This window comes from Martes martes (genome assembly GCF_963455335.1).
Source record: "Martes martes genome assembly, chromosome: 4".
Lineage (NCBI taxonomy): Eukaryota > Metazoa > Chordata > Mammalia > Carnivora > Mustelidae > Martes > Martes martes.
The window spans coordinates 69,547,007-69,569,490 of NC_137891.1; the positions used below are offsets into that span (position 1 = coordinate 69,547,007).

The 22,484-nt window shown below is 37.6% G+C and overlaps 1 protein-coding gene across 1 annotated transcript in view; it reads right to left on the minus strand.

The window, feature by feature from the left end:
- NKAIN3 (sodium/potassium transporting ATPase interacting 3) overlaps nt 1–22,484 on the minus strand; it is a gene marked incomplete at both ends in the record, with an annotated part of 613,987 nt that overhangs the window by 252,197 nt on the left and 339,306 nt on the right. The window contains one exon of the mRNA XM_080802810.1: nt 18,243–18,323. Coding sequence (XP_080658936.1) covers nt 18,243–18,323 — 81 coding nt within the window. The remainder of the gene's footprint in view (nt 1–18,242; nt 18,324–22,484) is intronic.

Genomic DNA, 22,484 nt, shown 5'->3' on the forward strand with positions numbered 1-22,484 from the left:
TCCTAGTAGGGTGCCAGAAGAAATGGTAAATTATTGCAAACCTGGATCTGATATTAAATAAATTATCTTTTCCTACTCTCCAAATTGATGACTTTTATAATTAATGGGCTAATTTAACTGCAAATCTTCCAGTTAGTAATATTAATTAAAAAGGAGACATGTAAATGACCTTCTGAAAAGGACTTATCTCTTAATTTGCCCACAAATGAGCACTTGCCATTACTTCTTAATCAATACCAGGAAGCTGGCTGGAATTAATGCGTGGCTTCTTCGTTTCAGCCACTTTTAAGAGCACTCAGGATCACCACATGCGGACTGTTCAAGGCCAACCCTATAGTTCCCTTTAATTTACCTGACCTTTCAGGCAGTGAGTGAATTTAAGGCCTTTATAGGCTTGGCCTGAATAACAGGCAACTTTCATGACTTTAATCATGGACCAAAAGCTTTGGGAAATGTCAGCCTTTTCTATGCCATTGTTTAATATGTTAATAAGATCATTAACATCTTTTGCTGAGAAAAGGACCTGATACATAAAGAAAATGGTAGGAGGTTGTAGGTGGAAGGGGATGAATAAAACTTTTATTTTTTCCCCCTAGGAGGAAAGAGGAGTTCTTTCCTCATAATCTTTTTTCTCACATGAATGTGCAGGTTCTAAAATGGACACTTAAAAGCGAATACAATTGCCTCTTTTGGAGAGATCTGGATATTGAGGCAGCAGAGAGGTGAAAATCAAGTCTAATGTCTTGCATATTATTCCTGGCATCCCTAAATTGTCCAGAAAGGACCTTTCTAATACATACTTAATGTATAACACAACCCTGTTACTTCTCATAGCTAGCCTTCTAGCTGTGAAGCTAGCCACTTTTCTTTTCATAGTTAGCCTTCAATTAATTCACTCTTCTTTCTCAAGAATGTTGTTGACTGTGTTCTTTTGCATATCTTAACAAGCATTTTGCTAGCTTGCCAATAGTTAGGGAGACCCTTAAAACCACTGGCATGTTCTTTCCTTAAGTCTTATAATACCCATTGGTTGTTTGAGGCTTGAATGCTTCCATTCCCTGGATAATGTAAGTGACCCAGGATGGGAACTGCCAAGTTGAATTCAGCTAAGGTCAATAAGTACTTGTGTCACATGACTGCACTACAACGAAGAGGTAAGGATGAGTCTGAATTATCTGTCCACGACAGCATCGTCTTCACATCTTATGTCTTACATTTGATGGCTTAAATTAGTATAGGATTTCTCCATTTTGGAACCTGAGGTCTAACAAAAACATTAGCACTATATCAGAATGCTTATTAACTCAACAGCAACGTGGTAGAAAAAGGTGTAAGGATATTTATTTTATTTCTTACCTTTTTTTTTTTTTAATGACAAGAAAAGCAATGCAAATTAAATAAATAAATGGGAAAAAGAAAAATGAAAAGCCACCACAATGAATTGTCCATTGCAAGGGAGGTAATCGTAAGACTACACCAGCTTTCAGACACAGCTAGATGGATGAGGATGGGACAGTAGTTTTGAACTGGCTCAGCATTAAAATACCCATCCTGTCCTTGTTATGGCTGGGCTGACGGCCAAGGCAGCTCCTAGATTCTGATAAGTCAATTAGATGGCACCAACCCCAAGTCTGCGTCACTTCCCTGAAATCATCCATGAACTGGTGTCTGATACATTGAGTTTGACTCTCTCTCTAGCCACTTGTTTTGTAGTGCTCACTAGCGATTTTAACTTCTGAGATACGATTTCCTCATCTGCCCAATGGAATGCGAGGCACGGGGCAGGACTGGTGGGGCCACTTGGGGGGAGCTGCCATAGATCACCAAGTTCCATGCAGATGTTACAAGGAGGATAACCAAGGAAGACAGCAAGTGGGACAGTGAACGTTTCGAATCCTGATTACAGGGTTGTGAAAATTTCAGATAATTCAGAGCCAAAGGCTTTATGAAATCTGAAAACACGAATGTTGATTTATAGTCTTTGATGACTGAATTCACAAGATAACAACGCTAAGGCCTCTCATCATTTTGTGTTGGGTAGCCTTGCTGTCAGCCATTGGGACAGAGTTTTGTTTATTCATAAATCTCACTTACCTCCGCCTTTCAGGCTGCTTCGAGAAGACGGAAAAGGAAGTATGAGAACAGTAATAAGTTTGCTATGATTTTGTTTGTTTGTTTTTCCCTTCCATGTTGTGTTTCTCTTACCTAATAGAGGTCACTGCCAATAATGGATATGATCTTAGTCTTGGAGACAGCATCCCAGGATTAAAAAGTACATTTTCCAGGGGTGCCTGGGTGGCTCAGTGGGTTAAAGCCTCTGCCTTCGGCTCGGGCCATGATCCTAGGGTCCTGGGATCAAGCCCCACATGGGGCTCTCTGCTCAGGAAGGAGCTTGCTTCCTCCTCTCTCTCTCTGTGCCTGCCTCTCTGCCTACTTGTGGTCTGTATCTGTCAAATAAATAAATAAAATATTAAAAAAAGAAAAGTACATTTTCCAGATTTCAGTTGTCTAAGGGTAAATTATTTACCACCTATAATCCTTCCATTTTCTTATCTATGTCAGGGGAAAGGCCACTTTCTTTGGGAGATTGATGTCAGGGGAAAAAAAGCCACCTCTGTGAACTTGCCTAGCATGCAGTGGACCTTCTCACCCTAGCCTCTTTGTTTCTTCTGACCGGCTCCAAGCCCTTTGCACTGAGAGATGGCGTCTTTGCTTGGAAGGTGAGCTCTGTGTTATAAGAGTCCTCAGCTACACTCTGATTTACTCAGTGTTGCCAACTTACAGCTGAGAAACTATGACTCCCAGACTTCACACAGAGCAGAGACAGAATTTAAGGGTCTCTTGTACACTTGGCCTCTGATCCATTAGCAAATTCCGTGAGCTCCGCTTTCTCATTGCACTTCAAATCTGATTACTCTCCCCTTAGCCACTGTTACGACCCTTGCCCAAGCCCCTTCATGTCTGACCTGGGCCACCACAATTATCTCTCCATGGGTCCTCTTGCTTCTACTCTTGTTCCCTGCACAGTAGTCACAATGATTTTTGACTCTATGATTCTACAGTGCTCAACCTTCCACTGGGTTCCCATTACCTTTGGACTAAATATAAATCCTTATCATGGCAGATGAGATTCCCACGGGATCTTGTCACTGCCCTGCTCTCTGGACACATGATCTGACCTCCTCACCTTGTTCATGGCACGCTGGCCACACAACATAGCATCCTGCTCTTTCTTGTACACGCCAAGCATGCTTCTATCTTGGGGGCCTGGCATTGCCCCGTATGTTTCTACAGCTTCTCCCACCATCCATTTCCAGGAAGTTACTCTCTATCCTCTTATCCTACCTGTCCCCCCACCCGCCCCCTTAATAGCACTTAGCTCAACAAGCTATTATGTCATGTATTTATTTGCTTATATAGCTTGGCTCTGAAACTAGAACATAAACTACGTGAGAGCAAGTTCCTCTCATCTTCCAGACACATCCTCAGCAACTACAATAATATCTGGCACAGAGCAGATGCTCAATGAATTTGTTGACCGAAAGTGTCAGATTCCAAGGCTGAGAAAAGAAAATGTTTAAGAGAGTTGGACCTCATTTTAAAGAAAATCCTTAAAAAGATTATTTCTGAAAAATATGTGGAAAATGAACAGTTGCCAGTAAGCTCTATGCCTTTGGCACATTTACCCCGGCATTACTTCTTGCTTTACATATGTGACAGTGTTTTGATGACTGTTGTCGTGTTTTGTAAAGCCCCTTGAGCTACTGGAAGGCAAATACAATATAAATGCAAACTAATAATAAACCACCTCTGTTTGGTACTCATAATAAAGTACACAAGGCTTTTGTTGATTTATTGAAAAATAAAGTAGAGAGTTTCTAAATGTAAAGAAATAGGTCAAGTCAAAATCATTATAGTCCCATCCAAGCAGCAAGGGACCTTAGCATGTAAACTCATCACAAATTAGATCTAGGAAACTCACTTCCTGATGATTTGAACAAAGGTGAAAGCTTCCTACCTTCAAGGCATTCTGTTAGAATGCCACTAATCTTTCAGTCAAACAGATACAATTCTGATTTTGTTGTCTACAACACAGCTACCTCTAAATAAGTCAAAAATTTTTCCCTTCTGGAGCACATCTTTTCTTATATTAATAACACTATAGACAAAGAATGAATAATAAAACCTATGATTTAATCGGTTAGACCCACCCAAAGCCAAGATTATAGAAGTCATTTAAAACTTTCTTTCCATAATATTTTTGAATATGATTTTACTTTTATGATAAGTTTAAGGAAATTAGATTCCAAGTTTATATGACTTAATTATAGATGTTCGTAATACATAAAGGAGAATATTTTGGAAAAGTTGAATGTGACTGTCTCATGCTGTTCCAAATCTATGTTTCTAAAACTGTCACAGAGAACACGTGTTTGCCTAACGTGCTTTCCTACTGCCTTTGATAGCAAAACAATAAATTTCCTGAGCCACTTTAGAGTTGTCAGTCTTCGACGTAATGTTTTAAAAGTAATCCATTCATGTGGACTTTCATTGTACTGATTTTTTTTAATATTTAAAAAAAAAAACTTCCGGGGAAAGTCAGAGTTACAGTTTAATATGAGTCTCTATTAAGTAGTTGAATGTTTGGCTGTTATGATAATGTTCTGGCATTTCATATTTTGCCTTTGCTATTGGACATGGAAAAGAGAAATAAACTTATCACTTTTTCACTCCTTTTGGGAAAAAGATAATGTGGGAAAAAAATTATTAAAGCAACACACAGGAGCTGCAATCAGGCTGTAAAGGAGTTTATAGACCCAGCAAGATGGGCAAATAGGGAACACGGAAAGAAGAAAAAAGGAATTTGTCTCAGTTTTCAGATTGATGTTATTGCTGATAATCACACACATAGGAAGTCTTGACTTGTTTCTCATATGGAAAGCTAAATTCTTAAAAAAAAAAAAAAGAAAAAAGGAAGTTACTGTTGATCTATGTGATTCTAGAATAGGAATTCCAATTCCAATTCTGATTTGCAAGGCTTAAGCTTGCTAGAAACCCTTAGAGAATTTAACAAATTAATGTAAACACTGGGAATAAATTTCAAATTTCAAAATACATCCAAAGTCCATTTTGTTGTTGTTGTTGTTCAGCTCCCAAAATGACCAATCACGGGTTAAGCTTAATCATGTTTAAACCATGAGACACTATTTCATGGCATTCTTCCTATAGAAGTCATCCCTCAGTACACTTGAGAGTTTCAAACTCTTCTGGAAGCGAAGACTACCTTCATTTCACTTTTTTACAAGTTCAAATATGAAGAAATTATTGTTACTGACTTAATCCCCAAAGGGAAAAGAATGGGGAAAGAAATTACAGTAATAAAAACGAGATTTTCCTTTAATCAGCTTCTTATGAAGAACTGTAAAGCAAGCTCCCGGTACAGGATGAAGGTGATCACACCTCCCAGACGGCACAGGACCAGAGAAATATATGGACAACGATTTCTTCTCCAAGAAATAACGGGCCATCACCATGCTTTCTCCCTGACGAGCCAGTGCATTAGTGCACTGAGTCATGCAAAGGTGCTTAATGGCTCTGAGAGAAGGTGCATCACACCTCGCTGGCATGGCTCATTTGCATACACCCCGTTAATCCCAGCAGGAGGTGTGGATTCAGGGGTCTCCCAGAGCAGAAACCTAGAGATTCTTAGATAAAAGCAGTTCTTTACTAAACTTTATAACCTCATTCCAAACTCCAGTTGTCAGTTAACAGCTTTCAGGATGACATCTTAAATCAAGAAAATGTCACACGTGTACAGTAACTGGCCTAATCTTTTCTGTAAATTGCTGCCTGTGGTTTTCAAAAACATAGTAAATTGCTGGCAATTGACAATGTGTCTCCCCTGCACGGCTAACTTCACTTTTGCACAGTTAACAAATCAGGCTTAAATTATTCATCAGATCACCCAATGTCTAGGCTCTTCTGACTGTCATTGATTAGGGACCGGTAACCTGCCTGCCTTTTGTACTTCAGAGAAATTCACGCTCCCGGCATCTAAGATTAATTGCACACAGGAAATGATAACGTTCATTGTCTCAGTATCTCAGTTAAGGGTGAGCACAACTCACTGCACAACCGGCATTTCTGCTTCCTATGCTGTTCTGAAGCAGGACAGAGTATTTTCTCACGTTAATACTTAAAATGGCCTTAATACCCTTTATACTTCCAGTATAGTGAGGAAGTGTCTTCTCTATTAATTCCATCATTACAGGGCAGGAAAAAAAATGATGAGTTACATGTACAAACTAAAATATCAGATGGACAGTTTAGAAATGATGCCATCAAACCATTGTTCGTTGTTCTGGAAACAGGGTCAAATCAACTCCCCAGACAGCTCAACCAAATTGAATTTTTGTTGCTAAAATAAATGTGGGGATAGAATGCTTGCTTTGAAAAGGTGTAACACCATTTTTCTTTCAGGAGCAGACATGGGATTTTTCAGGAAACATATTTACTCTTCCTTGAAATACTTTTTGAATCAGTACTGGCTCCAAGCTAAATAGTGTGGTTGTGTGGTACAAAGTTCTTGCATTTGAGGAACACGTTTGTTCACTTATGCACAGGGAAATTAACTTTAGATCATTTCCAAAGGATTCCCAACATCCTGGCATTTTCTCCTGACCATGCCTGCCCAGACAGATATTTCCAGGTGGTAGTCAAGATCTGTAACTTGATAACTCCCTTGTTTAGAGCATGCCCCTACAAGAACACATCCGGAAGGTAGTGACCTTGGCTCTGATGCATATAATTCCATGGAATTGTGTCACCAGTATCTGCTGGCCAGAAGAGAGTCTGAGAAAAGAGTGTAGGATAGAGGTGGTTGGATAGATGCGAATTCATTTCAGGAGATTTTTAAGACTCAAATCATGTTTCTCACCTATGGTATGTCAGTAACAGCGTCTATGTTTGTGAAAGGTCAGCTCAGTAGTACTTGTAATGCTGTTTTTCACTGAGTGTGTCCAATCCCCATCCTTTCTTCCTTAGGACACCTCTTCTGATCCTGGTGAAGACTTTATTTCCTGCTCTGTGATTCCGTGCTCTTTTCCCTTCATTATTATAACAGTTATTGTTATTTTCTTGTTATTACTCATTTAATGTGTGTCCTTCCTAGGATACAGAACATTTTATGAGGGCAAGAACTGAATATAGCTCCAGTGCCTGGCACAGTGCTTCAAGTTAAGGAAATACTAAGTAAAATTATCTATAGAATTATATATGATTAGTTAGACATTGTTTTTGGCTGTACATATCAAGCCCCAAAACAAATTTTCTACTATAAAAGAATTCTGGTCATAGGCAGCTCAGGGTAGTATGAAAATCCACAGAGTTACTAGGTTCCCAAGACTCCTTTTTGCTTTTTCTTGCATTTTTTCTCATTCATGGTTAACGTCCTCAGGGTCACCTCCTAGTCCAAGATGGCTCTCACCACTGTGGTCATAGAATAATGGCCCCCAAATATGTCTGTGTCCTAATCCTCGCTGCCTATGAATATGGTACCTTCCATGACTAAAGGGCTTTGCAGAAGTGATTGAAATGAAAGACCCTGATATGCTGAGATTAACCTGTATTATCCAGGTGGGCCCAATCTAATCACCCGAGTGCTTATAATTTGAGAAGTTTTCCTGGCAGCCAGAAATCAGAGAGGTACCAGAATGAGAAGGATTCAAGCTGCCATTGCTGGCATTGACGACGGTGGATGGGATGTTGGAGGCCTCTAGGGTGTAGAAAAGAGAAGGAAGAGATTCTCCCCTAGATTTTCCAGAAAGGAATACAACCCTGCTGACACCTTGATTTTATTTTATTTTTCTTCATTTTAGTGAGATATAATTGACATACAACACTGTCTGCATTTAAAGTGTACAACATGATAATTTGATAGAAGTATGTATTCCAAAATTATTGCCACAATAAATTTAGTTGACATTTATCCCTTCATATAGCTACAAAAAATTTTTTCTTGCGATGAGAATGTTTAAGATCTGTTCTCTTAGCAAATTCAACTATACATTATACAGTATTGTCAATTACAGTCATCATATTGTACTTAGCATCCCAGAACTGATTTACTTTATAACTGGAAGCTTGTAATTATTGACCACCTTCACCTATTTCTCCAACCCTTTAAGCTCCACTTCTGGCAACCACCAGTCTGATCTCTGTATCTATGAACTCAGTTTTCTTAGACCCCACATACGAGTGAGATGGTACGGTATCTGTCTTTCTCTGCCTGACTTATTTCCCTTAGCGTCATTTATGTCTTTAAGGTCCATCCATGTTGTCACAAATGGCAAGATTTCCTTCCTTTTTATGACTGAATAATACTCCTGTGCTTGTATGTGTGTGTGTATACATATCAAATACATACAGACATTGATCACATTTTCTTGATCCGTTCATCTGTCAATAGACACATAGATATGTAGGTTGTTTCCATGTCTTGACTAATATAAATAATACTGCAATGAACATGGGGGTGCAGATATTTCTGTGGGACAGTGATTTCATTTCATTTGGATATATTCCCAGATGTGAAGTTGCCAGATCCTATCTATTTTGAATTTTTTTAGGAACTCCCATACTGTTTTGCATAGAAGCTATTTGACATCTTGATTTTAGCCCATCAAGACTCGTAGGATTTCTGACCCACAGAAGAACTGTAAGATTTATATTAAGTATAAGATTTGTATGCTTTAAGTTACTAAAGCCTGTTTCTAAACTATATGGGTTCCTTAGTGGCCTTTCCAGAAGTTCTTCATAATTCTTCTGCTTCTATCTCAGTGGCCAGAACTTAGACTCTTACAGGGGGAAAGAGATTCATGTTTTTTAGCACTTCTGTCTCACAGGAAAGCAGGGTTTTCCCGGACTCTTCATCAAAAGAAGGGGGAATAGATGATAATAGAATGTAACGGGAAATTTCAGCCACCGTTTGTTTAACAAATATATAATTAGATGAATATAGTTGAAAACCTAGAAAACTAGGAAAATGACATAATCTTCATAGAAGTTGACCTCCCATTTGGAAATTAATTCAACAAATGGATATCCTTCCTTTAAATTTTCAGTTCTCTAAATTTCATTCAATTTTTGCCTCTTCCATTTAATTTTAATCTGAGAAATGTGTGCTTTTAAAATTTCTATACTTTTAGTAAATTAAGAACTACTGATATTCAGATTCCACAACTAAGAGAGGTTGAGTCAAACCAGCTTCCACATGAACACACTAGAATTACTTGTTTTATACCCTAATTTTTTTCTTCAACTTCATCTTTCATCTGAATGTGAAATATTCCGTCTGACTTTTGTAGTAAACTGGAAGATCCCCCCAAAAGCCCACTCTCTGAGGGAGCCCAGAGCGCGAGATGCTTGAACGTGCTTATTGTAGCACAAACGATTCCTGTCAACCCAACTGGATGGGTATTGCTGCTTTACTTCTGATATTCCCGAGTCAAGAAACAGGCGGAAGGAGACTAATGCCGAGAACTTCCAAACGGTGGAAGAGATACAGCCTTATCCGTGATTACCAGACACATTGGGGCTTGTTTCTGGTTCCCCTTTCATCCTGTCTTCCTGTGCCTCTGTTCCCTGCTCTGGGCACTTTTTCTCTGTTGTCCTCACTGTCCGTCCTCAGAGAGGACATGGAGGGCTGAAATTGCTCCTGCCTCCTGACTCTCATCCCATGGTGGGTGCGCGCTGCAGCCGGGATCCCAGCCAGCTCTGCTGGTGGGCAGACATGACTTACAAGGACCTTCATATTAAAGGGCAGGTCATTACAAGGATTTCTGAATTGTCATTCTCTTAGCACTCCCTGCACCAAGAGAAAGCAAAACATACCTCCCTTCCTACCTGTCATCTTTGCCAGTAATCTCCTGACCATTTTTTTCACATCTTCTCCTATATATCTGGTTTGATTTCCTTATTGTTCTCTTCATCCTGCATTCTCAAGCTCATCCTTTCTGAGCCAGGGATCCAGAGCTTGTATGCTGCGGCAGGTGGTGGGACAACCCTGGGCTTCCTGGTGGCTGCCATGACAGATCTATGTACCAATACTTTTAGGGCCATTTGTGTTCAAGACCCCAATCAGTCTGAGGCATCAGGCCCACACGTCCTCATACCATCACAGCACAAGAGAAACTCTCTGTGCAAAGAGAACTTCTTAGATATTATCACTGTTACTTGTGAACCACCCCCCCCCCCCCAGGTTACATAGGAGAATTTGATACAAAGCATGTAAATGGTTTGTGACTGCCTTTATCTGAGAGTAGTGTTGAGTTACTGTTATCATAGGCTCCTCTGCTTGTACGGGGTCCTTCAGCTTAATGTTCTTAGTTGTAATTTGGCCGTGTGGTGTTTTATTCTATAAAACTACATCATGGTATAGGCTGCTATTCTGGTTTTAAAAAGTAAATAAATGCAACTAATCAAGCTCTCTTTTTAATCTTGCGAACACTGGAAATGTCACCTGAAATTCTTCATCACCAGGATTGTACTCTTAATTGACGTTTCATAACAAAGAGATTGTGTCTTCAAAACAAACTAATTAACATCACAGCAAGAAATCCCAAAACCTTAATGGCATTTACTCATGTTCTATTCATTCTACACATTGTTCTAAAATGGTCTTATGTTCAACTGACTACATCAAAAATTCTGCAGTAGCTACTTTAAATTGTCTTTAAAAACACAGAAAAGCATTTGAATATAAGCTATAAAAATGTGGTCTCTGTAGCAACAAAGTTTTCTTAAAGATCATGCTTACATGGAAATCCAGCAGGCATGGTCAACTCAGAATAGCTTAACTTATATAACCCGTGGCTTAACAAATTACATATATTAGAATAATTACAGGTTTGTTAAAAATAAAGATCATTTAGGGGCACCTGGGTGGCTCAGGTCATGATCTTGATGTCCTGGGCCAGAGCCTGCGTCAGGCTCCCTGCTCAGCTGGGAGTCTATTTCTCCTTCTGTTCCCACCCCCCCAGTCATGCTCTCTCTCTCTTTCTCTCTCAAATGAATAAATAAAATCATTTAAAAAATGAGTATCATTCAAGGAGAATTTAAGGAGAATTTCATTTATTTAATTTTAAGGAGCATTCAACATTCGAAGACTGTTAACGTTGGCAGAAGCCACTCATAAAAGCTGGAAAGACTAAGGCCAGCTTGAGGTCAGAATCCACCAGAATCCACAGCAGCTATAAGATGGCGAAGTGAGCAGTTGACTACTTCCTGTCTCCTCTCCCAGAGGAGCAGAGTCACAAGAAGGGAGAAGAGAGGGGTATGTGAAGGCCTTAAGGATGTCAGCTCTAGTGAGGCCACCATAGATTTGAATCAGACGGGAGACTAGTGTTTAATGACCAAATCTACCACAGAATCTCTACATAAGGTAATAAGGAATGGAAATAGTGTTTGAGCCAAAATAGTTGAGAGCGCCTTACTCTAAAAGAAATAAAACTATTTTATAATTATAATCCAGTGACTTGAGACAATAAACGCTATACAGGTACCACGTTTACCTTTCTTTCAAAGTTGACCTCAGGCATATTTTCATTATAAGAATATGAATAACTATAAAATTTTTTTAAAAAAAGCACTTCTGTGTAGTTTTCCAATTCTATTTGTCTGTAACCTTGTTCAATACAGTTATTCTAGCCATACAGCCAACAAAACTACTGTTGAAATAATAATACATCCATCTGCTTTTTTGGGAAAACAAAACAAAACAAAACCTATTTGAACCTCTACAGAAGGGCAGAAGATTATCACACAAATTTCTTTTTTTTTTAATTTTTTTAAAATTTTTAATTTTTTTATTTTTTTTAATTTTTTTATTTTAATAAACATATAATGTATTTTTATCCCCAGGGGTACAGGTCTGTGAATCGTCTGGTTTACACATTTCACAGCACTCATCATAGCCCATACCCTCCCCAATGTCCATTTCCCCACCACCCTCTCCCGTCCCCCCTCCCCCCCGCAACCCTCAGTCTGTTTCTTGAGATTGAGTCTTTTATGGTTTGTCTCCCTCCCAATCCCATCTTTTCATTTTTTCTTTTCCTACCTCCCCCCAACCCCCCCACCTTGCATCTCCACTTCCTCATATCAAAGAGATCATATGATAGTTGTCTTTCTCCGATTGACTTATTTCGCTAAGCATGATACCCTCTAGTTCCATCCACGTCGTCGCAAATGGCAAGATTTCATGTCTTTTGATGGCTGCATAGTATTCCATTGTGTATATATACCACATCTTCTTTATCCATTCATCTGCTGATGGACATCTAGGCTCTTTCCACAGTTTGGCTATCGTGGACATTGCTGCTATAAACATTCGGGTGCACGTGCCCATTCGGAGCACCACGTTTGTATCTTTAGGATATATACCCAGGAGTGCAATTGCTGGGTCGTAGGGTAGCTCTATTTTCAGTTTTTTGAGGAACCTCCACACTGTTTTCCAGAGTGGTTGCACCAGCTTGCATTCCCACCAACAGTGTAGGAGGGTTCCCCTCTCTCCGCATCCTCGCCAGCATCTGTCATTTCTTGACTTGTTAATTTTAGCCATTCTGACTGGATATCACACAAATTTCTGATTAAAAACTCCTGACACCACCCACCCCGCAACCTCTCTTAAGTAGCATGTTGCGGTTTCTATAGGTCATTGGACTATAACATAGGGGCAAATGATATTTGTAGAGCAAATGTTTTCAAAACCTTTGCATTTGATGAAATTTATGAAAAATAAAGTACTAAGTTTAAACTAGGTTATGATTTTCTTTATATAGAAAAGAAGCTCCAGGAGAAAACAATGATCTTCCTACACAAAGAGGGACCCTGAAGATTCTGTTTTAAGAAGTTGTGTTCACTTAGATCCATGCCAAAAGAAAAAGTATAGTTTAAGTCTTTTGGAATAAGAAAAGCATAACTGTGTTTATGCTGCTTTCCTATTTTTTTTAAATAATTGTATTATTTTGGGGAGAATAAAGGGTTTAGACATAAAAGGCGAATGGTACACAAGGAACCAAACATAAAGATAAACATTTGCAAGTCTTTGGGTCTTATATCAATTTAATGCCTGGAAGCAGATTGTGATGGTTCTTCCTTTATGAATCCTTAATAACTGGGTAGATATCCGCCACCACTTCCATCTTCCCCTACCCCAGTCAATAGCACAGACAAAAACATTCTGTCTGGATAGCAGGATAAGTATATAACAATATATTAATTCAGTTCCTGAAATATTTTGTTATTCTAGGGAGCTGAAAGAATTTATGCATTTTCCTAGTGTCTCATTGATACAGATATGACATTTACTTCATGATAGAGTTAATAGGATACCATTCTTGAAGTTCCAAATATAGGCATAGTTTTGCTGGGTTTCTAGGATGCTCCTGTATCATTTGTTGCTACATGATTCTCAAATAAAGATATTTTGTGCCCTAGCTTCACCCCTCTGTAAACATTGTATTTCAAGATTCCTTTTGAAAAATGGCCACGTAGGAAGAGATCACGAAAAGGAAAAGATAAACCCAAGTTTAATATTCATTGCTAGATTCAGTAAGTTGCCTTTACTTATATAAAAAAAGGAATATGCTATACATCATTGATTTAGTTTGAAACTGTCATCTGAAAAAGAATTCTTTGAGACGAAAATATTTAGTCCGTTTGTAAGAAATAATGGATGGACTGTAAACAGCGGAAGGAAACTGAAGTTCTATTTCCTAAGCAATTGCTCCTGTACGTAACTGAATTGACTCTAAAAGTTTTCTACTTGAAAGTGTCTGTCCAAAGCCACAGTTAGTGGAAGAAGCCAACCTTGAAGGAAAATGAATCTTGAGTAAGAGAGAGAATTTTTTACAGAGGAACAATTCACGGTAGGTAATAAGAATGAGCCTTGAAAAGAAGAATTATCTCATTGATCTTGCCTGGCTGCTCAGAGAAAATATTCAACTGAAGAATCTCACAAGAGAAGAGGATGCTTCTATATGAAATGGTGATAATTTAAGTCAAAAAACCCAAAAAAACCAAAACCAAACCAAACCAAACCAAAAATCAGACAGAGTGCTATTATTGCCCTTTGGGAAATGGCTTAAATTTCCTTAAGAATCAAAATACCTACAAATCAGGTCCCAATGGAAAAAGTCCAGTTGTTAAAACATGATACAGAGAGGAAAAGAAATGAAGGTAGGTTTCTTTTTGAGTGAAGACAATGCAAAGCACCTATCTCTCTTCCCCACCCTTGTTTTTAAGTTTTGAAAGGCCCCTGATCGAAGCAGATGATTAATAAGATCTTTATAGTACCTGTTTACATTTATTTTTCTGTCTAAATTATGCTCGTGCACATTCTGAATTCTAGAAAATGGGACACACTCAAAATTCTCTAGGATCGCAACATGTAAGTTCCGCTCATCTTTCGAGAAAAAGCAGTTAGAAGAAATATTAGCTGAAAGTTGGTACACGTTAGAGTAAGCGGGAGCATGGCATAAGACATTAGCTTCAATTTCTTTGGAATTAAAAAGAAAGTACAACCTGGGTTCTTAACATAACCTATTTTTCAGTCTCTTTAAATGTAGCAAATGAGTTGAGTTTTCATATTTACATTCTGAATGTATTCCTAGGGAGGAAAAAATGATTTCAAGTCTTGCAACCTCCGAAGAAGTAGCAATAACTTATTAATTGTGCCCTGGGTGATCTTAAACTGTGGCAGAAAAACAGCCTTAGAGACTTCCAAAGATGCATAAAGTTCTCCTAGGGGGAACAGTAGCGACACCGGGAGAATCTAGCTGCAGAAGTATTTCAAAAAAAGCCATTTACATGTTGAAGGAAAGAATTTAATTAATAGTGTTACAGCTGTGAAGTTAATATGCAGATCGGAGGTCCTATCTCAAGGGACTGTTACATATTTTTTAAACAAGTCACTCAGTCCTACATTTTTTTCCCGTTACAGCATTTGCATAGTAATAAATATACGTCCCGAAGGCTTCGGGATGAGAATCATGATGTCTGTTAATTTCTTCAATAATAATAAAGATGATGATGTTGATGGCAATTACGAGAAATGCTATTTACCGAAACCTCACTCTTTGCCAAGATCCTTTCTAAGTCCTTTATATGCATTATCTTATTTAATACTTTCAACACTTCAGTAAAATTATTGCTGCGGTTTTCCTCAAAGGAAACAGAGACTCCAGGAGATTATGTAAATGCAGACCCATAATTATCGCTGATCCCACCCCACATGTACACCTTCCTTAAAAACAATCCAGCAATTTCCTTTAAGTTCTGGAAGATCTGAGGAGAATCATGACCCTCAAGACCAGTGACAAACACATGATGCACAGCTGATTGGCAGACGAGCTGAAAAGGAGAAGAATATCTGGATGTTGGGATCAAGAATCCCCATGGAGGTGGGGGGCGCCTGGGTGGCTCAGTCATTAAGCGTCTGCCTTAAGCTCAGGAAATGATCGAGCCCCGCATTGGGCTCCCAGCTCAGTGGGAAGCCTGCTTCTCCTTCTCCCATCCCCCTGCTTGTGTTCCCTTTCTCACTGCCTCTCTCTCTCTCTGTTGAATAAAAAAATAAAGTCTTAAAAAGAGAAAAAAGAATCCCTATAAGAGCCCAAATGTAGAATCGTTCATGCCCACAATAATGTGCACTAACAGTTAATAAGAATGATTACGTGGTTCCTGTCACCGGAATAACACTGAACAGAGATAGGATGGAAATCAATCTGAATCCAGTTTTTGGGAAAAGATCTGTTATTTTAGAATGGATATTTTAGGCAAACATCCAGGCCAAAGGAGACTTCTTTTAGTCTATCCAAGTGGGTAATGCCAAGAAATGCCTTCACGAACTAGCAAGAAATAGCTGTAAAAAAGTACATCCCAGCATATACGGAGAGGGAATTTCTTATAAAAACTGCAGTCCAGTCTGGAAAGGTTGCAGAGGGGCTTGGGTTTGTCAAATGTCCTTAACTCGGTTCAAGTTTTCAGAATAGATTTCCTAGATTGAAACTGAGGCTAAACTGTGGCTAACCAAGGAAATGTTCTCAGGCTTTGAGGCAGTTAATAGAAGGAGAACAACAGAAAATCTTTGGAGCTATCTATCCTTTTAATGACCTAGAATAGTTGGTTGATTGCCTAATGGCATTTGAATGCGTGATAAAATGAGTGACTGGGCCTAGTGTATCCGTCGTTTTTAACCTTGCACCCAAAGAAATGAGAAAGAAAAAACCTTTAACAGGCATATTGATATTAGAAAAGCAGTTACAAAAAGCAATTTGCTGAAGTTACCTTGCGCAGTGGAGGGAAAACAGACTGGTATGGGAAAAAGACTACTATTATCTTCTTACCACGTCTAGGGTTGTTTTGAAGCTCACCTGAGTTACCATAAATGATGTGCTTAAAACAATGCTTCATACCCAACAAGTGTTGATTACCACTACCATTTATCGGCAAACTGGTCCCGTTTTTATATTTCACCAAGACTAAAGGAGGTTAAATGATTTGCCTAAGGGCCTGTACTAAAGTACAGTACTAAAGTACTAAAGTACTAGTACTAAAGTAAGTACTAAAGACAAGATTTGAGAGAAAGACTTAGGATTTGAAGTTCAGTTTCCTTTTAGCGCACCATGTTACCATTTCCACAGGACCAGTTTCTTCTGGTCTAATATTTTTTCCAAAAAAATAGGTTTATATGGAAGAAAATAGAAGAGAATTACTACTCCGTACAGTAATGATTTAAAAATGACCATTCAAATTACAAGATATAAAATGCCATGGTTTGAAAAATGCTATGCTTAACTTATTATTCACATTTATTATATTCACAAAATTTGCATTTTAAAATTACTTTATAATCTGCATGTTACAGAATATAGCAAGGCACTGATTTAAGTACTTTTTTCTGTCTTAAAAATCAGAGATAAAATGTGATAAATAGCACAAATATTAAAGGTAGGTACTTGTGCATTCGTAAACAAGTCAGTATTAGCAATGTCATTTTTGGCTCCCAAACACATTTTCCAATGTGAGAAAATGATGACAAGTTCTAATTATAAAGTTATTATAGTGTAGAATCAAGAGTAACCAACTCTGGAGGTTCTGGAGAAAATCCTTCAGGGACTTTTGCTGCTTAGCGGAATCAAAAACTCTTTGTTACTCTATTGGACTTCAGTGGAGCCTAACAATTCTGAGTCTGTGTTGGCCAATGCAAATTTCTAAGATCTAAAGCTGCAAAAGCTCGTAGAAGACCATTATGTTACTCAGACGTTTTCAGACAATCATACAATAGAATAAGTGAGCGGACACAGAGTCCATAACGAGAAATCAAAAAAAAGAAAAAACAAAACAAAACACAACAACAACAAAACTACAGTTTTCTTATTCTTCTTGTAATTATACTGTTCCATTTCTTCTCTATGATTTCTACAAATAAAAATTGTGCTGATTTAAGAGGAAAATGTATGAGACACCCAGCTAGAAACTTTATCCAAGATGCTTTTACATTGGGATGGCCATCAAAAGCTGGTTTTGCAGGAGTCACCGTGAAAATTGTGTGCTCTGCTGACACTAGTAGTAGACAGACAAAAATGAGGCTGGTAACATGTTGCATCAAGACAGCTCTCTTCGTCTGAGCAGAATTTCAAGGTGCACTTAGTTGTTAGTCAAGAGACCCTCCAACTACACATATAAGGCTTTCATCCTTTGTCACACTTTTTTTTTTTTTTCAGAATTTGTATTGAAGCGAAGATAGCGACTTGCTATTCATATTGATTACATTAACATTTTCATTAATCCCCATTTCCACTTTAAATTATAGGAAGGCTCAAAACCATTTTTCACTTAATATTTGGGGCTGTTGTCATTGTAACATGAAGCCTTTTTAAGCGGGACATGAGGATACACTAGAAGCTGAGTTTCAGTACAGCTTAACAAATCACCATAATGCCAGTTTTGAAATTCCGTTAACACTCTCCCAAGATCATTCTTTCCTGATCAGTATCCGAACTTATTTTCGATTAGTATTACATTTCTAGAGTTACTTAGATTACTCTCTCTCTCTACACACACACACACACACGCACACACACACGCACATACACACACACACTCTATACACACACATATAGTCATAATAATTATTTATTAGTGTACTCTTTTTAAAGTGTACTTTAAAAGCATGATAAACTTACCTTAGAGAGTCCACCTACTTCCAAATAAAAGCAGATAATGAACACATTCCAGGTGACCCAGAGGGCAGTCCATACTGTGTACTAAAAAGAAAGGGGGCAAGGGGAAGAAAGAGTTGAAAAAATGTAGAGATGGAAGTCATGTATACTAAATAAATCAATAATAAAAATGTCAATAAGTCTAAGTCTTCTGGGAAGAAGCAGGGCGCACTCAGAAAAGAGTGCTCCTTATGAGGTCCCCTAAGATCTAGAAATTAAAAATCCAATAGTTTCTTCGGCTTTCAGTAGATGCCAATAAAGCTAGATTTATTTTTAAAGTGCTTTGCTGGCTTGCAGATAAAGTTAAATCCAAGTGCTGACTTGATTTCTGTTTTCTGAGTATTAGCTTTTCCAGGGAATACAATTATGCAAATTTTTGTGGGTTATCTATCTATCTTTTAGTTATAATATTAACCTGTCAAGTTTTTAGGAATGTTAGTCAAAACTCAGCACTTCCATATCTCTGAACAAAGACCACGTTTGAAAATATATGTTTGGAGTAAAATTAACAAACTTTCCTATTGAACTATTTTAGTATGAGTGGAGTGGGTATACCTCCAAAGAGATAATGTAAAATATTTTTTCAAAAAACACAAAAATTAAGAAATAGGATGAAGAATGACCAAATAAATGACAAATTTCCATAATGGGAATATACCTTCCAGTCATATCCAACAGACTCTAAACATGATTGCCTTACTGATTAATTGGCTTTATTAGCATAATAGGTATTAGGAAATGCCTTCCCTGAGAATATTGGTCAGTCTGAATTAAGGTAGCCTTAGATCAAAACACATCTGTGGAGAAGGTCTTAGGGCACAACACACCCAGTCACTGAAGAAGAAACTGAGATGTACAACTGACATACGGACTAGCTTGGATGACTGAGGACGGAATTCACTCTGGAAATGTAATACAATGGTTTTCTCATTCACTTTACTGTACCACAAAAATCTATAAATCCTTAATTCCTTAAATAGACATACTAATTAAATCGCTGCTTTTAGCGGTGATTTTAATCATCACATGCTATTGTCAAATTAAAATAATTATTTAAATCATTTCATTAGCTTATTCTGTGCTGTCTCAAATAATAAAATTACGAATTTTAAACATTGTGTAAAATAGCCACGTTCCTATCAGAAACCTTATCAGAATCTTTTAACTATTCATAAAATTTAATTTACATTTTGTATCTTTCTGTCATTTATGATTTTTAAAAGGCTTTCAAAATAATCTCATGTAGGTGCAAAGTTTTATAAATGGTTACCTTTGATGTCATATCATCTTTTGGGAGGGGGGTTTTGCTTTTGTTATGTTAGGAATAATAATAATTATTATTATTATTATTATGAGTTAAGGTTCCAAAATCACTGGAAATTTAGAGAAGCTGGCAAATAAGTTAAATCATTAACACAAATTAAAATATACAGTGAGGTTTTTGGTATTTGTAGATATTATTGATGTTGCCAGTATTTTCTGTTAGTAAAGTCTTCTGATATGAATGGAGTTAGACAGTTTCTAACTGTGCCAAGTGCCTTGAAATACACTTTTATAAGTCACAAAATGTTCCTATGAATAGTGAAAATGGCTAATCTTCATCCTCAACTTTTTGCAAACTGATCAAGTCACAATAACCACAACAAATTTTAAAGCTGTTGCTAATCGGTATCTGACATTTTTCCTTCTAAATTAATCTCATTATCTCATTATCAGAATGAGAGAACAGTGCAGACTGCTAAGTCATGAGAAAAAGAGCCAATGATAAAGGTTAAGGTAAGGACATAAAAGAAAGTAAGACTAACATAAGGAAATAAACAAAAGTAATTGCAAAGCTATATGATTCTTAATTATTAAGACAGAGAACTTAGACGTTTAAGTATTCTTTTAGAAAAGATAATCCATTCATGGTTATAACAAATGCATAATAAAACAAATCTGTTTAAAAATCACAGCACTGACTCAGTGACTGAAGTGATTCATGCCACTTGTGAACTTTCAAAGATAAAATTATCAGGCTGAGTAGATTCCAAATGGCAGCTGCTAATTCCTAACAAAAACATGAGCTATTATTCTGCTACTTTCTATGCTCTTGGTACTGTGTTAAGCACTTTCTATGTTCCTGGTACTGTGCTAAGTACTTGATATTGATCAGGTTATTCAGCCATCACTCTAAACCAAGCCAGAGAGAAATCATTTGATCACCTACTTAGTGTCATAGCTGGGAGAGGAACTCTAACATTCTGACTTCGGAGCTGAGATCCTTAAGTATTACACGATAGGTTTCATTTTAAAAGATCTTAGGCACAGGACCATGGAATAATTTAGAAGTTAATGCTTCACCAAATTTTGCAACTTATCAAGTGACCAATTCACCAAATTGCCAGTTTTTCAAAAATTAGTTTCATTTATATAATTCTGCAGCTGGCAATGTATTTGAATAACAATTTATTTTGCACTTGGCAACTAATGTGTTTTGCGTGATATAACCATTAGGGTTTTTTAAAAGCCATACTGTAAGCTTCTTTCTTCTGATATTGGTTTGTTGAGAACAAAAATTATTTGTATGACTGAGTTTTGGACAGTTATGACATGAAAATGATATATGTCAGCCTGCACTGGAGACACAAGTCTCTACATAGAGATATAGGGAAAGCGATACAAACATATCCATAGGCATTTACCTACACAGGAAGTATTAGGACAGCATATGTATTCTTTTTCTTAAAGATTTATTTATTCATGAGAGAGAGAGAGAGAACATGAGCAAGTAGTGGGAGGGGCAGATGGAGAGAATCTTCAAGTAGACTCCTCGCTGAGTGCAGAGCCAGACATGGGACTCTAGCCAATGACCCATGAGATCATGACCTGAGCTGCATCCAAGAGTTGGACATTCAACCCACTGAGCATTGCAGGCAGCCAAATATATGTACTCTTTTTGACATGGGTTATTTTATTTATAATTCAACTGAAATAAGAATTAAAAAAGAAATGACTCCATTTTTAAGAAATACCTTCTGGTTATCATGGAGCGTGCCTATATACTCATATATCCAGATACATATACTTCAGTATAGAAAACAACTTCCCAATATATATAAAAAATTACTCTGTATAATTATGTAGCTACCTATTTATTTGTTGTACTTTGTCTATGTTCAGTACACATATTTTAAATCCTAATTTACATAAATAAAGCCTATAAGATGAAACAAAAAAATGTCTGTGTGTTCTAAGTAGCTTCCTGAATATTTCATGGTTTTACAAAGATAGTTCAGTGTTTTTTAATGGAAATGAATTTTGGAAGTCTTGCAGTCTATTTCTTCCTCATTGAGCAATTAGTCTATAACATGAATTATTTTTACTTCCTGAGCTTGTTTTCCAATTACCAGAAAGGCCATTTTTTCATTTATTCACATGTACATCAATCAAATACAGTATTATGCACAATATGTTAGACTTATGATTTTAAAAAGTAGGTTTCTTGCTCACTCATTGTTCTAACAGTTTCTGGAGTTTAGTATTCATTTCCAGAAGAACTTGAGAGTAATGTGCTGTCCCCTTCATTTTAATTGCTCCAAAAGCAGAGTGAAAGCAAAAAAAGATATATTGAACAGTTCAGTCATTTACCAAGCACTTACTCTGTGTTCAGTTATGTTAAGCAAGTCACATACATTACATAATATAATTCTTTTTTTTTTTTAAGATTTTATTTATTTATTTGACAGAGTGAGATCACAAGTAGGCAGAGAGGCAGGCACAGAGAGAGAGAGGAGGAAGCAGGCTCCCTGCCAAGCAGAGAGCCCGATGCGGGGCTCGATCCCAGGACCCTGGGACCATGATCCGAGCCGAAGGCAGAGGCTTAACCCACCGAGCCACCCAGGCGCCCCACATAATATAATTCTTAAAGACAATCTGAGTCAGGTTTTTACATATGAGGTTAACTATGGGACAAATAAAGTAAATTAATATCCCAAGACTTCACACCCAATAATTGGTGGAGGGGATATAATATAGGACCAATTAAATGGAAAATGGACACTTTTTTAATTTTATTTTTTCAGTGTTCCAAGGTTCATTGTTTATGTACCACACCCAGTGCTCCATGCAATACATGCCTTCCTTAATACCCATCACCAGGCTCACCCATTCCCTCACCTCCCTCCCCTGTAAAACCCTCAGTTTGTTTCTCAGAGTCCACAGTCT